Consider the following 14,693-nt stretch of genomic DNA (forward strand, 5'->3'; position numbering starts at 1 on the left):
GTTTAGCTAAGACTTAAAACTTTAAGTAAAGTTTATTAAGTTAATTTTAGGGAACGTTGTGGAGTGAAAGAAGATGTAGTGTCGAGGATTGAGAAAGGTATGTTGAGATGGTTTGGACATATAGAGAGGATGAACGAAAGGAGATAGATGAAACAAGTATAAAAGACGAGTGTGGATGGGAGAGTTGGAAGGGGTCGACCTCAGTGAACGTACCTCAATCAGATTGAGGACGTTTTTAGCAAAGGCCAGCTTAGGAGTACCCTAATTAAGTTAATAACAATGTACCTACCTATATAGTTTAAGTTTAAAAAATTTGGCTCTCAAAAGAAATTTCAATCGTTGTATTGTTGACTAATGAGTTTGCCGACCACTGGTATCCAATTAAATGTATTTATAGTATTGGATACTAAAAAAAAAACCACAAAAAACTAATGGAAAACTTATTTGAAAATATCCTTTGTAATCTAGAGCTGAGAATAAGACTGCATAATGTGACATAAATATCCCTTTTACAGCCATTTTATAATAAATAACCAAATCAAAATTAAAACATTATGTAAAAATAAACAAATTGATAACATCCCTGACTGAAGATGAAAGAAGATACTTTCCAATTGGGGGACATTTCCCTATTTGTGTCCTCAATAGGGAGAAATTAAGAAATGCATTCCTGAATTGCTCAAACTCTGTTTGGGGAATTGTAATCATGAAACCTACCAAGAGCAGAGAATTTCTTTAAAATTTTCAAAGAAAAAATATGTATTATTATTAAACTGACAAATGCATGTATTATTTAAAATTAAATGCATGTGACTATTCTTGTTTTGAGAGAGAAATGGAGATTTGATATGCATACCATGGAGGATATGAGTGATTTCACAGAGAATGAACACACCCCAGAGAATGATTCTGAAAAAAGCCTGTGATAGAATAGACATATAACTCTAGGTTCTATGCTGTTTCCTTCTGCATGTTGCCTAACACCCACCTCATCCTCACCCTGTGCACCACCCCCAGCCATCGCAAATCTCCTTCATCCTCAGACTTAACCTCCCTCAACCTCATGGCTTTTCCAGGAGTTGGGTGCTCTGGTCTAGGGTAAGAATGTCCACTTCAAACATCACTTAGCAATTTTTCTTAAAAACTGAAAATGTAATTGTTTCTTTTTATATACAACATTAAAAATAACCCAGCAGTTAATGTGCGATGTCACATATGTAGATCAAAATGGCAGGTCCAATACACACCTCTAATTTTGCTCCCTCCCATTAAAATGGCAATAAAGAGATTTTTGCTTTTAAAGACATAAATCCCCATCAGGGGGGCCCCCACTGGCACCCGCCTTGGCTGGCCTGGCGCCACCCGCTCGCCGGCCTCGCCAACTGGCAGGGCGATTGGGGGGTGGTGCCATCCCACTCTCTGGCCAGCCACGCCCCCAACCGCCACCTGCTCACCAGCCGGACCCACCCCCTGCTATCACCACCAGTCTCCTCCCTCTGTAGGCTGACTGGCGAGGTGATCGCGATTACAGCCCCCCCCCCCCCCCCACTGCCTTGGCTGGCCTGGGGCCTGAGAGCTGGGGGCAGCTCCTGCATTGAGCGTCTACCCCTGGTGGTCAGTGTGCATCATAGCGACCAGTCTTTCCACCGGTCGTTCCTCCATTTGGTCAATTTGCACATTAGACTTTCATTATATAGTATATCCAGAATAGGCACATCCATGGAGACAAAAAGTAGACTCGTGCCTACCAGATGCTGCGGGGGAAGAGGAAGTGGGGTTTCTTTGGGGGACAGGAAATGTTCTGGAATTAGATAGGGGTGATTTTTGCACAACTTTGTGAATATACTAAAAACCACTGAATTGCATACTTTAAAAGGGTGAATTTTATAGTTTGTGGATTCCATCTCAATAAAAAATGAAATAATGCTGCTCTAATTCTTACAATGAAATAATTAGAAAAATAAGAAAATTGAATCAAAAAGTAAGAAACAAACAGGGACACCAATACACGGGGTCCCTGTTCCCGAGAAACATCAAATTCTCACATGGTCTCCCTGAAGTAGCCCCCCTCCCCCAGCCCCCCGCCCAAACAGGGCTTGAGGGAAGGAGGAGTATAGTGCAAGTGAGCTCCCTAGTCTGAAGAACCTGTCAGAAGAGACCCTAGAACAGCGTTTATGGAGAAGTGGGAGAGACTCTCAATTAAATAATCACAAATGTGATCAGTATGATGAATAAATGGTACAGGTAGCTATATTTCTGATAGTCTGAGAAGTCAGTGGTTGGTGGTGGTTGCCTTGGGGATATTTAAATTAAGACCTAAAGAATGAGAGAGGATTAGGCATGGGAGAGGGGGAAGGAGAGGGGGAGGGGAGGGGGAGAGGCAGAGGGAGAGGCAAAGGCAGAGGGAGAGAGAGAGGGAGAGGGAGAGGGAGAGGGAGAGGGAGAGGGAGAGGGAGAGGGAGAGGGAGAGGGAGAGGGAGAGGGAGAGGGAGAGGGAGAGGGAGAGGGAGAGGGAGAGGGAGAGGATGATGTTGAATTCACACTAATATAATTTAGTTAAAACTTGAAGTTTTACTTGGTAAATAAAAACTTTAAGTAAAATTATTAGTGCCTTAAATGAAATAGATGACCAATAAAATATTTTTTGAAAGTTTGAAGTAGTAAATAAATAAACAGACTGAATGAAAGGATAAATACCTTTAAAAGTTAGGACACTTGAATTCTAAACCTAGTTTGCCATTGTCTGCAACCCCAGGTGAATTTAAACACCCTTTCCTAACTCACTTTTTCTCTCTCTACAATGATAAAAAACAATTTGTAGCCCTACTTTATAAGGATAGCAGAAAAATAAATAAGAAATATAGCACGATGCTTTTAAAATATAATCTCTGAAGTCAAATTGTTTAGGTTTAATTCTTGGCTCTCTTAGCTGTGCGACTATGGGCAATTCATTAATTTGTGTGGCAGTTTTCTCAATTGTAAAACAGGGAAAATACTTAACTTATACAATTGTTGTAGAGATTGAATGAGAAAACCCATGTGAAAGCACTCGAACCCTGGCTGACGCACAGTACAATGCTCAATAAACATTAGATGATGATTATCAGTATATGTAAATTTTGCATACAGGCAAAGTAATTTTTAAAAATCTACTTGACAGACAGATGGTTTGAATCTCAGGTATTCTGAATTTTGAATCAATAGTTGAAAAACATAAAGCTGTAAGTCTTCCATAGACCTGAAAGAATTATAAAACAAAGCTTATCACAAATATGCTATCAACAAACAAAATAACTTCCTTTTTAGAAAGAATATTCTTTCTGTGCCTATTCATTTGGATGGTGAACCTTCTCACCCATCAAATCTTAGTTTAAATGTCCCCTTCCCAAATCACTCAAGCTCAACTTACTCAAATTATCCTTTACTAGATCATGCAGCTTTCAAACTCTGTAGTTATATACTTATTATTATCGGTCTCTTCCCACCAGAATATAAACTCCATGAGGGAAGTCCTTTTCCTTACTCTGAATATACTCAGTTCAGGCACTCAATTAATGTCTGGCAAATATCTGAATCAACGAATTGATGATGTAAAAGATGGAAATGAAAAAAGTTGGTATAAAGGCTACAAAATTTTTTTCCATAAAAAAAGGCCCTCTAGATGAGTGTTTCTCAAACATTTTTAACATGACCCACAATTAATATATTTTATATCACATATGTAAAACATATATATGTGATAACCACACATCCACAGAATTAAAACATTTCACACAAAAATACTATACTTACTATGTGTGATGAATTCTGATATTTTCTATTCCATTCTATTATATTCCTTTATATTAAAAAATAATTATTGTGGCTCACTACACTGATTTTATATCATGTTAATGTATAATGACTTGAAGTCTGAAAAATGATGCTTGAAGTCAGAGGTTATTAAGTTGATATCGGAAAGGTATTTTAAAAAATATGCATGGGAAGGAAGAAATAAAACTGTCTTTACTCATAGATGACATGATTGTCTATGTAGAAACTGAAAAAAAATAATAAAGAAAAACTTTTCTGGAACTAATAAGCAATTATAGCAAGGTTGTAGGACACAAGGTTATTATACAAGACAATTGCATTCCCATATGACAGCAATGAACAAATCGAATTGGAAATTAAAAACACATCGTTTACATTACACCCCCCAAAATTAAATGATTAGGTATAAACCTAACAAAATATGTACAAGATCAATATGAAGAACTCTGGTAATGAAATAAAAGAACTAAACAAATGGAGAGAGATTCTATGTTAATGGGTAGATACACCCAATATTGTAAAGATATGATTTTTTTCCAACTTGATTGATAGATTCAATGCAATCTCAATGAAAATCCAAAGAGTTATTTTGTGGCTATTGGCAAACTGATCCTAAAGTTTATATAGAGAGGAAAAAGGCCAAGAAGAGCAAACACAATACTGAGGGAGAAGAACAAAGTGGGAGGACTGACACTACTGACTTTAAAACTAACCACAAAGCTAGAGTAATCAAGACAGTATGGCATTGGCAAGAGAACAGAAAGATCAGTGGAACAGTATAGAAAGCCCTGAAATAAACCCCACAAATACAGTCAACTGACCTTTGACAAAGGAGCAAAAGCAACACAATAGAGCAAAGACAGTTTTCAACAACTGGTGCTGAAACAATTGGATATCTACATGCAAAAATATAAATCTAGACACAGATCTTACGCCCATCACAAAACTCTATCAAAATGGACTGTGAACCTAAATCTAAAACACAAAACTCTATAAAATTCCTAGAAGACAATATAGGAGTTATATGATGTCTTTTTACATACAACAACATCAAAGGCATGACCCATAAAGGAAAAAGCTGGATTTCATGAAATTAAAAACACTTCTGCTCTGCAAAAGACTAAGTGGAGAGAATGAGAAAACAAACCACAGACAGAGAGAAAATATATGCAAAAGACACATCTGATTTAAAAAAATTGTTATCTAAAATATACAATGAATTGTTAGAACTCAACAGTAAGAAAATAAACAACTTTAATTTAAAATGGGCCAAAATTGCCCTAACCCAGCAGTTATCAACCTGTGGGTCGCGACCCGACTGGCGGTTGAAGGACCCTTTCACAGGGGTCGCCTAAGACCATCCTGCATATCAGATATTTACATTACGATTCATAACAGTAGCAACATTACAGTTATGAAGTAGCAACGAAAATTTTATGGTTGGGTCACAACATGAGGAACTGTATTTAAAGGACCAGATGGTTGAGAACCACTGCATAACCGGTTTGGCTCAGTGGATAGAGCATCGGCCTGCGGACTGAATGGTCCCAGGTTTGATTCCGGTCAAGGGCATGTACCTTGGTTGTGGGCACATCCCCAGTAAGGGGTGTGGAGGAGGCAGCTGATCGATGTTTCTCTCTCATTGAGGTTTCTAACTCTCTATCCCCTCTCACTTCCTCTCTGTAAAAATAAATAAATAAATAAATAAATAAATAAATAAATAAATAAATAAAAAATAGGCCAATGACCGTAAGAGACACCTCTTCCAATGAAGATGTACAGATGGCCAGTAAGCATATCAAACGATGCTGCACATCACATGTTAGCAGGGAGAAAAAAAAAAACACCAGTGAGATACAACTATACATCTATTAGAATGGCCAAAATTGGAATACTGACAACGCTAAATGCTGGCAAGGATGTGTAGTTGAACTCTCATCCATTACTGGTAGGAATGCAAAATGGTAGTCACTTTGGAAGATAGTTTGGTGATTTCTTACAAAAGTAAACATACTTTTACCATACGATCCAGCAATTGTGCTACCTGGTGTGTACTCCAAGTTGTTGAAAACTTTTATCTATACAAAATCTACGTGTGGATGATTACAGCATCTTTATTCACAATTGCTAAAACTTGGAAGCAACCAAGATGTTTTCCAGTAGGTGAACGGATAAACCATGGTACATTCAAACAGTGAAATATTATTCAACACTAAAAAGAAATAAGCTATCAAGCCTTGAAAAGACATGGAAGAACCTCAAATACATATTGCTAAGTGAAAGAAAACAAGAAAAGGCTACATACTGTGTGGTTACAACTAAAACATTCTGCAAAAGGCAAAATAGTAAAATTATCAGTTTGCCAGGGACTGGGAATGGGGAGAGAGCTGAATATGTGGAACACAGGATTTTTGGAGAAATGAAAATACTTTGTATACTCTAATAATGGATGCATGTCATTATATATTTTTCCAACTCATAAAATGTACAACACCCAAGTGCAAGCTGAAATGTAAACTATGGACTTTGAGTGACTATAATGTGTTAATGTAGGTTCATCAGTTGTAAAAAAATGTGTCATTGTGGTGGAGGATATTGTTAATTGGGAGGCTGTGCATGTGTGGGTATAGGGCAGCCGTGGGCAAACTACGGCCCGCGGGCTGGATCCGGCCTGTTTGAAATGAATAAAACTAAAAAAAAAAAAGACCGTACCCTTTTATGTAATGACTAGGGGCCTGGTGCACGAAATTCGTGCACTGGGTGTGTGTGTGTGTGGGGGGGGGGGAGTGTCCCTCAGCCCAGCCTGCCCCCTCTCACATACTGGGAGCCCTCAGGCGTTGACCCCCATCACCCTCCAATTGCAGGATCGGCCCCTTGCCCAGGCCTGACGCCTCTGGCCTAGGTGTCCGGCCCGGGCAGCGGGGACCTGCAGTGGCAGCAGGGGGGGGGGGGGGGCGCGATCTCCGCCCCTGCCTTTGCAGGATGCCTCTGGCTGAGGCGTCTGGCCCGGGCAGCGGGGACCCACAGCTGCAGCGGCCTCGCGATCGTGGGCTTCGCTTTAGGCCCAGGCAAGGGGCCCCTAGCTCCTGGGACTGCCAGCTTCGACCGTGCCCAGCTCCCATCGCTGGCTCCACCCCTACTTCCTGCTATCACTGGCCAGGGTGGAAAAGGCACCTGATTCTCCGATCATGGCTGGGGGGCAGGGCAAAGGCGGCCCCAGGGCCGCCTTTGCCCTGCCCCCCAGCTCTTAGCTCCCCCCTGGGTTTCCGATCACTGTCAGTGGCAGGGGCCTTCTTCCTGCTTTCCCTTTCGCCTCCCTGCATTGTGCCTACATATGCAAATTAGCCGCCATCTTGTTGTCAGTTAACTGCCAATCATAGTTGGCAGTTAATTTGCATATAGCCCTGATTAGCCAATGAAAAGGGTAGCTCGTACGCCAATTACCATTTTTCTCTTTTATTAGTGTTGATGTTTACTTTAAATTTGTATTAGTTCACACAAACACTCCATCCATGCTTTTGTTCCGGCCCTCCGGTCCAGTTTAAGAACCCATTGTGGCCCTTGAGTCAAAAAGTTTGCCCACCCCTGGTATAGGGAATTATGGGAAATATGTACCTTCCCCTCAATTCTCCTGTAAAACAAAAACTGCTCTAAAAAATATTAATTAAAAAAAAGATGATGCAGTTTTATGTATATGTGAGTTTGCTGGTAGGGCAGAGTTGTCATCATGGTTTTCACACTCATGAAGAGGTTTATGTCCCCAAGTCTAAGGGCTTCTATTACTATATGTTATTATCTGTGAAGCACTACAAAAAACTATATAAAAAATGTGATTTAACAGGGATGGCAGTATATGATAGGAAAAAACATTTTGATTATGAAGTCTGATGAGGCTGAGGTTCAAATCATTTACTGACTCTGCAATCTTGCTTACCTATCTATGAGCCTTAGGTTTTTTTTAATCTGGAAAGTAGCTTGAAAATCTTCTTCATGGGTTAAGTAAAATAAAAATTATGTAAAACATCCATGATAGAACCTGGAATATTTGCTAGGTATTCAATAAATGATAGGCATAATTATTAAATTCTAGTATTTTCAACAAAATTAACTTCCATGGACAAAAATACAATCTTAAACAAAGTACAACTAAATTATAAACGTATATTATTGAAAAAATAAATTATTCATGTATGTGCAGAAATTATATTCCAGGATCTTACTTTTCCTCATAGCTAACACTACTGTGTAGAAATCATCACAACATGCTCCTCCAAGTATGATTTTGTAAGTTCAACAGTGTAACATATACCCACAATATACAAAGTATGTAGAAAAGTAATTTAGCAAAAATATAAATAAATTAGTACCCTCAACCCCATGATTACAACGAACAACTTATGGTATTTTTAAAACAATGATCCTCACATCACTTAGCTGCCTGTTGCAGAGTGCTGTGGCTGAGTTGGTATTCTGCTTATTCCCTGCCTTTAAAGCTGCATCTCTTCTCGCTTGCTCAAGCAGAACTCTTGCTCTTTCTTTAAGTTCTTCTTGTCGAGATAACATTCGTTGCTTAAAAGCAAAGATACAGAATTAGAAGCCTCAAAAATAAACAAACAAAACCCCAAAAGCATGTATTCTACATTTCTAAACTAATCAATGGTTATACAACCTGTCAAAATAATAGTGTTGCTTCAGTCATAGGTATCCTTCATAGTCAAGGAAGAGGTGATAAACAGTAAGCCTATTATTTTATTTGGTGTCATATAAAACTTCATTATAAATTTCCTGTGTATATCATTTTTGGGTCTCTTTATATTTTAATAGAACAATTTAAAAGCTTTTTTCTGTAATCTTAAGCAAGGAAGAATTTTTTAAAAACTGTACAAGTCAGTGGTTTTTAGTATATTCACAACGTTGTGAACCACCAACACTATTAATTCCAGGACATTTTTATCAACCAAGGTTTTAAGAGGATTTTAAGTTCATGTTCATAAGACATAATAGAATAAAATTGGTCACTGCATTTAAAATGGTTACAAATCAACACTTTTCTCTAAACAGAAAGAATTAGTGAAATGAACACTGAATTTGCAGTCTAAATATCAGGCTGTTAATCCTGATACACAATTTAACACTGAACAGGTCACTTAAAAACTATACTGTATTCCATTACATGATATTTAAGAACTCTGGAGTCAAATATCAGTTCCATCACTTAATTGTGGGCAAGTTAATCAAACTGTCTAACTCTCCATTTCCTCATTTTATAAAGTGGGAATAAAAACAGACCAACTCTCATTAAGTATACTATAAAGATTAAGTGAAGTAGAATAATATACTGACGATTGGATAAATGTTAACTATTATTATATTTTAAAAAATCTCTCATCTTAAAAAAAGGGGAGATCATCTTTAAGATCCCACAAGCTCTACATATGATTCTATAGTCCTTTAGGGATTTCAATCAGCTACACGGGTGTAGCAAAAAATTGCTTTCGTGTTTAAAACACAAAAATACAATTTTTTTCTGATTATAAATGCAATTTATATTAATTATAGAAATTTTAGAAAATATATAAAAGTAAAAATAAAATTGGAGGCATCACGCTCCCTGATTTCAAACTATACTAGTATTATAATGCTATAGTAATCAGAGCAGTACGGTACTGGCATAAAAACAGAAACACAGATCAATGAAACAAAACAGGGAGCTCAGAAATGAACCTATGCAAATGGATAGTCTCTTCAATAAATAAGTTTTGGGAAAACTGGACAGCCACATGGTCAAAAAAGTACAAACTACCAGGTATAAAATAAATAAGTCAGGGAAATGTAATATAGAGCATGGTGAATAAATCTTAAAACTCTAATTACAAGAAACAAAATTTTTAGTAACTATGTCTGGTGACATGAAAACAGTTTTAAATGGTCTAGTAATCTATTAACATAAATGCTTCATATTTTATTTAACTCATCTTATTGCATATATAGGTTGTTTATATTTTTCACTATCATAAACATGCTTTTATGAACATCTTTATCCATAAATTCTTTTTTAAATTGAATTTATTGGGGTGACATTGGTTAATAAAATTATATAACTTTCAGGTATACACTTCTACAATACATCATCTGTATATTGTATTATGTCTCTAACTCTCCTTTTACCCTCTTCTACCTCCCCCTACCGCCCTTTTCCTTCTGGAAATCACCATACTGTTGTCTGGGTCTATGAGTCTTTCTTTTTATTCCTAGTCCCTTCACCCTTATCCAGGGCCCAACCCCCACCCCTCTGACATCTGTCACTCTGTTCTCTATGAGACTGATTCTGTTTTGTTGATTAGTTTATTTTGTTCATTAGATTCCAAATGTACGTGAAATCATATGGTACTTGTCTTTCTCTGACGAGTTTATTTCACTTAGCATAATACTCTCCAGGTCCATCCAAGCTGTTATAAAAGGTAAGATTTCCTTCTTTTTTATGGCTGAGTAGTATTCTATTGTGTAAATGTACCACAGGCTTTTTTTATCCTCTCATCTACTGATGGGCACTTGGGTTGCTTCCAAATCTTGGCTATCCTTCCTATATAATAAAAGCCTAATATGCAAATTGTCTCCTCGACCGGGTGTTCGACCAGGGAGTGGGGCAGGCTGCCTCCCCCCTAGCCCCCCTGGTTGGCGGCAGCAGCAGGCAGCCCGGAGAAGGGAGGCCCTGGCCGGAAGCCGCTAGGGACCCTACCTGTGCACAAATTTCATGCACTGGGCCTCTAGTTATAAATAATGCTACAATATGGATGCAATGAACATAGAGGTGCATATATTCTTTCCAATTAGTGTTTCAGATTTCTTTGGATATGTTTCCAGAAGTGGAATTGCTGGGTCATAAGGCAGTTAGTCCCACTTTTAATTTGTTGAGGTAATTCCATATTGCTTTCCACAGTGGTTGCACTAATCTGCAGTCCCACCAACAGTGCATGAGGACTCCCTTTTCTCTATATTCTCACAAACGCTTGTTGTTTGTTGACTTATTGATGACAGCCATTCTGACAGGTGTGAGGTGATATCTCATTGTGGTTTTAATTTCCATTTCTCTGATGATCAGTGATGTAGAACATCCTTTCATATGACTATTGGCCATCTGTATGCCCTTTTTTGGAGAAGTGTCTATTCAGGTTCTTTGCCCACTTCTTAATTGGATTTTTGTGTTTTTTTGTTTTGTTTTGTTCTTTTATTTATATTGAGAGTTTTATAAGTTCCTTATAAATTCTGGATATTAAGCCTTTATCAGATGTATTGATGAATATGTTCTCATTCAGTGGGTTGTCTTTTTGTTTTGTTAATGGTTCCCTTTGCTGTGCAAAAATGTTTTCATTTGATAAAGTCCCATTTGTGTTTTTTTTCTTTTGTTTCCCATGTCTGAGGTGATATATCAGAAAAAAATATCCCAAAGAGAAATGTTGGAGATTTTATTGCCTATGTTTTCTTTTAGAATTTTTATGGTTTCGAGTCTAACATTTAAGTCTTTAATCCATTTTGAGTTTACTCTTGTGTATGGTGTAAGATGATCAAATTTCATTATTTTGCATGTTGGCCATCCAAGTTTCCCACACTTTTTATTGAATAGACTATCTTTACCCCATTGGGCTCTCTATTCTGTTCCATTGATCTATATGTCTGTTTTTATCCCAGTACCACGTTATTTTGATTACTATGGCTTTGTACCTTGTAGTTTATTTTTTAATCCTCATATTTATTGATTTTAGAAACAGAGGAAAGGGGAGAGAGAAAGAAAGAGGGAGGGAGGGGGGAGAGAGAGGGGGAGAGAGAAAGAAAGAGAGAGAGAGAGAGAGAGAGAGAGAGAGAGAGAGAGAGAGAGAGAAACATTGATGTGAGAAATATTAATTGGTTGCCTCCCATATCCCCAACCAGGGATTGAACTGAAACTTAGGTATATGTCCTGACTGGGAATCAAATCCACAACCTTTAGGTGTATGGGATGATCCTCTAATCAAATGAGCCACCTGGCCAGGGACTTGTAGTAAATTCTTATGTACAGTTCTGAATATCTCCTTAGGAAAAATTCCTGGAGGTAGAATTTATGAGATTAACATTTTATGCAACTTAATGTGCATTGCTAAATTGGCTTTCAGTAAAGCTATCTGCTTTACATATGAAATATGATTATTCTTAGTGCTATCATCGTAAAAAAAAATGAGATATTGTGACCATAAAATTTATGAGCATAGACTTTGGAGCAAGATAAGGTTGGGTTCCAGTCTGAACATTAGTGCTTATTATATGATCTTAGGCAACTCTGTAAACCCCCATTTTCCATATATAAAATAGGATTCAATCACTTACCTCCTTAGTTGTAAATTTAAGAAATGTGTAAGATATACAATGGTAATCACATGTATGAGCACTCAAATGTGCAACATTATGACTTTGCCAAGTCTCTGTAGTCATACTATATTATCAAATTTCCTCTAATTTAATACCATTATTAGATTCACCATTATTTTATGAACTACTAAGAAAGAACACTGTCAAACTCTAACATACTATTTATTATAAGTAACATCTTGATTTCAGAGAATTATAAAAAGATGCATATCTTAAAACTGATGAAACACAGTACAAAAAAGAAAAAGAAAAACATTTTTAGGTGTTCAGAATTTAGCTGCTATATAAAACACACACACACACCAAACCCCAAAACACCATCTCTGAAAAGTTAAACAACAAAAACAAAATCTATGAAGCATCAACATTCATATTAAAACTATTTAGTGCCAGGCAATACTTTTGCCAAGATAATTTAAATTTATCCTAAATAAAATTTTGACCAATAAACTAATGGCCAATAAACAAACATATATAGAGTTGTAAATAGTTGCTACTTCTATCATCCTATGGATTTACTGTACATGACTTCAGTCATCTGAATAAAATCACAGCATGATAGAATTTTATGGCTAAAAGGGCTCTCAGAGATAATTTCATTTTACATATATGGAAAATAAGATTTACAGAATTTAAATGGCTAGTTAACAGTTAACATGTTACTAACATGTTAATCATTGGCAATGCGAAAATGAGAATCCTGGTTTAGTGATTCTCAGTCCAGAGTAATTTAAAATTCTAAACATTAATTAATTTCTATATTTAACTAAACCTATTTACCCTAACAATCAAAATTAAAGCTCTGGCCGGATGGCTCAGTTGGTTGGAGCGTTGTCCCATGCACCAAAAGGTTACAGGTTTGATTCTGGGTCAGGGCACATATCTAAGTTTTGGGTTCAATCCCTCATTGGGGTGTGTACAGGTGGCAACCAATCAGCAGTGTTTCTCTCTCACACCGGTGCTCTTCTCTCTCTGTCCCCCCCCACCCCCCACCTCTCCCTCCCTCCCTCCCTCCCTCCCTCCCTCCCTCCCTCCCTCCAAAAATCAATAAACATATCCTTGGGTGAGGATAAAAAAAAATTAGGGGTGAAAGAAAAACCTATATTCGATATTAGAACTTAGGCTCACCGAATTCTGCAATTGTCAATCACTTGATGTTTGTTGATTATCTACTATGTATGGACATTATGATGTCCTGAAGGCTCTTTTGTCCTGAAAGTTCGTGTACTTAAAACCTTTGATTTGAAAATTTTGATTAGGAGAACAGGGCTTGCTTTGTTAACTACTACTATATTTCTTTGATCCTAAGAGGCACATTTTTCCTTAACACCTCTGAAAAGTTAAAATGGATGGCATCTCTGCTATACAAGTGGTAGTTAAGATAACAGTCATTAATGCCTACATATGTATCTATTTGATATTTTTGGTGATATGACTGCAATTCCTTGATGTTTCAGTTAACAACTACTTCAGAGAATGGAAATTAACTCCAGGTTATTATCTAAAAATCTTTTGTTGGGGCCTTCCAATAAGATCAAGAAAGTGCTATTATCAATGAGTATTACTGAAAAGAAAAATCTAGAGACAACTGTGGAGAAATGCTGTAATTCAGAGGTTTTCAAACTTTTGGTTTCATAATCCCTATATATGCTTAAAAATTATAGAGAATCCCAAAAAGCTTTTGCTTATGTAGGTTATACCTATTGATATTTGTCATTTAAAAAATTAAAACGAAGAAATTTTAAAAATAGTTGCTGATTTATTCTTTTAGAAACAGCTATAATAAACCCATTAGATGTTATTCTAATAAAATCTATACATAAAAAAGCCCAGTGACTGTAACGGCGGAAAGACCAGAATGACTGGTGGCTATGATGCACACTGCGGCAGCCAATCAGCCTGATCTGGGCCCCCATCAACCCCCCACCCCCTGGCTGGCCCAGCCCCACATTGGCCTCCATTGGGGTGGGCTGGCCAGACTCCACCCATGCACGAATTCATGCACTGGGCCTCTAGTAGTCTAATAAAAACTTCAAGAAATGAGAATGCCATTATATTTTTATATTTTCTATTATATACTTCTATATTTGATTTGTTGAGATATCACAAATTATGTAGTCTCCAGAAAATACCACTGTACACTGTGAGAGAATGGAAGTGAAAAAGGTAAATAATGTTCTAGTATTATTGTGAAAATAGTTTCAACTTTGGGGCTCTCTGAAAGAATCTTGGAGAATATCAGTGGTCACTGATCATACTTTTGAGAAACACTGCTGTAATGTAATACTTCTGAAGGCACAGAGGATAACACTGCAGGAAAACAGGAACGCCCAAAGCTTTATATCAAAAAATGATTCAGAAGAGCTGGATTCTAAATTCTAATTCTAAATTTATTATACCTTAATTTATTTTGCTTAAAATTTCCTTTTTATATATATGTGTTATCTGATTAAGGAACATTATATGCCTAAATAAAT

The 14,693-nt window shown here is 37.1% G+C and overlaps 1 protein-coding gene across 14 annotated transcripts in view; it reads right to left on the reverse strand.

Annotated features, from left to right (window-relative positions):
* Positions 1-14,693, reverse strand: part of EHBP1 (EH domain binding protein 1) — a 326,529-nt gene that overhangs the window by 103,357 nt on the left and 208,479 nt on the right. For all 14 annotated transcript variants that reach the window (XM_059659691.1, XM_059659690.1, XM_059659693.1 and 11 more), the window contains one exon: positions 8,239-8,382. In XM_059659691.1, the coding sequence (XP_059515674.1) occupies positions 8,239-8,382 (144 nt within the window). The remainder of the gene's footprint in view (positions 1-8,238; positions 8,383-14,693) is intronic.

The sequence above is a fragment of the Myotis daubentonii genome, chromosome 12, assembly GCF_963259705.1.
Source record: "Myotis daubentonii chromosome 12, mMyoDau2.1, whole genome shotgun sequence".
NCBI classification, from domain to species: domain Eukaryota; kingdom Metazoa; phylum Chordata; class Mammalia; order Chiroptera; family Vespertilionidae; genus Myotis; species Myotis daubentonii.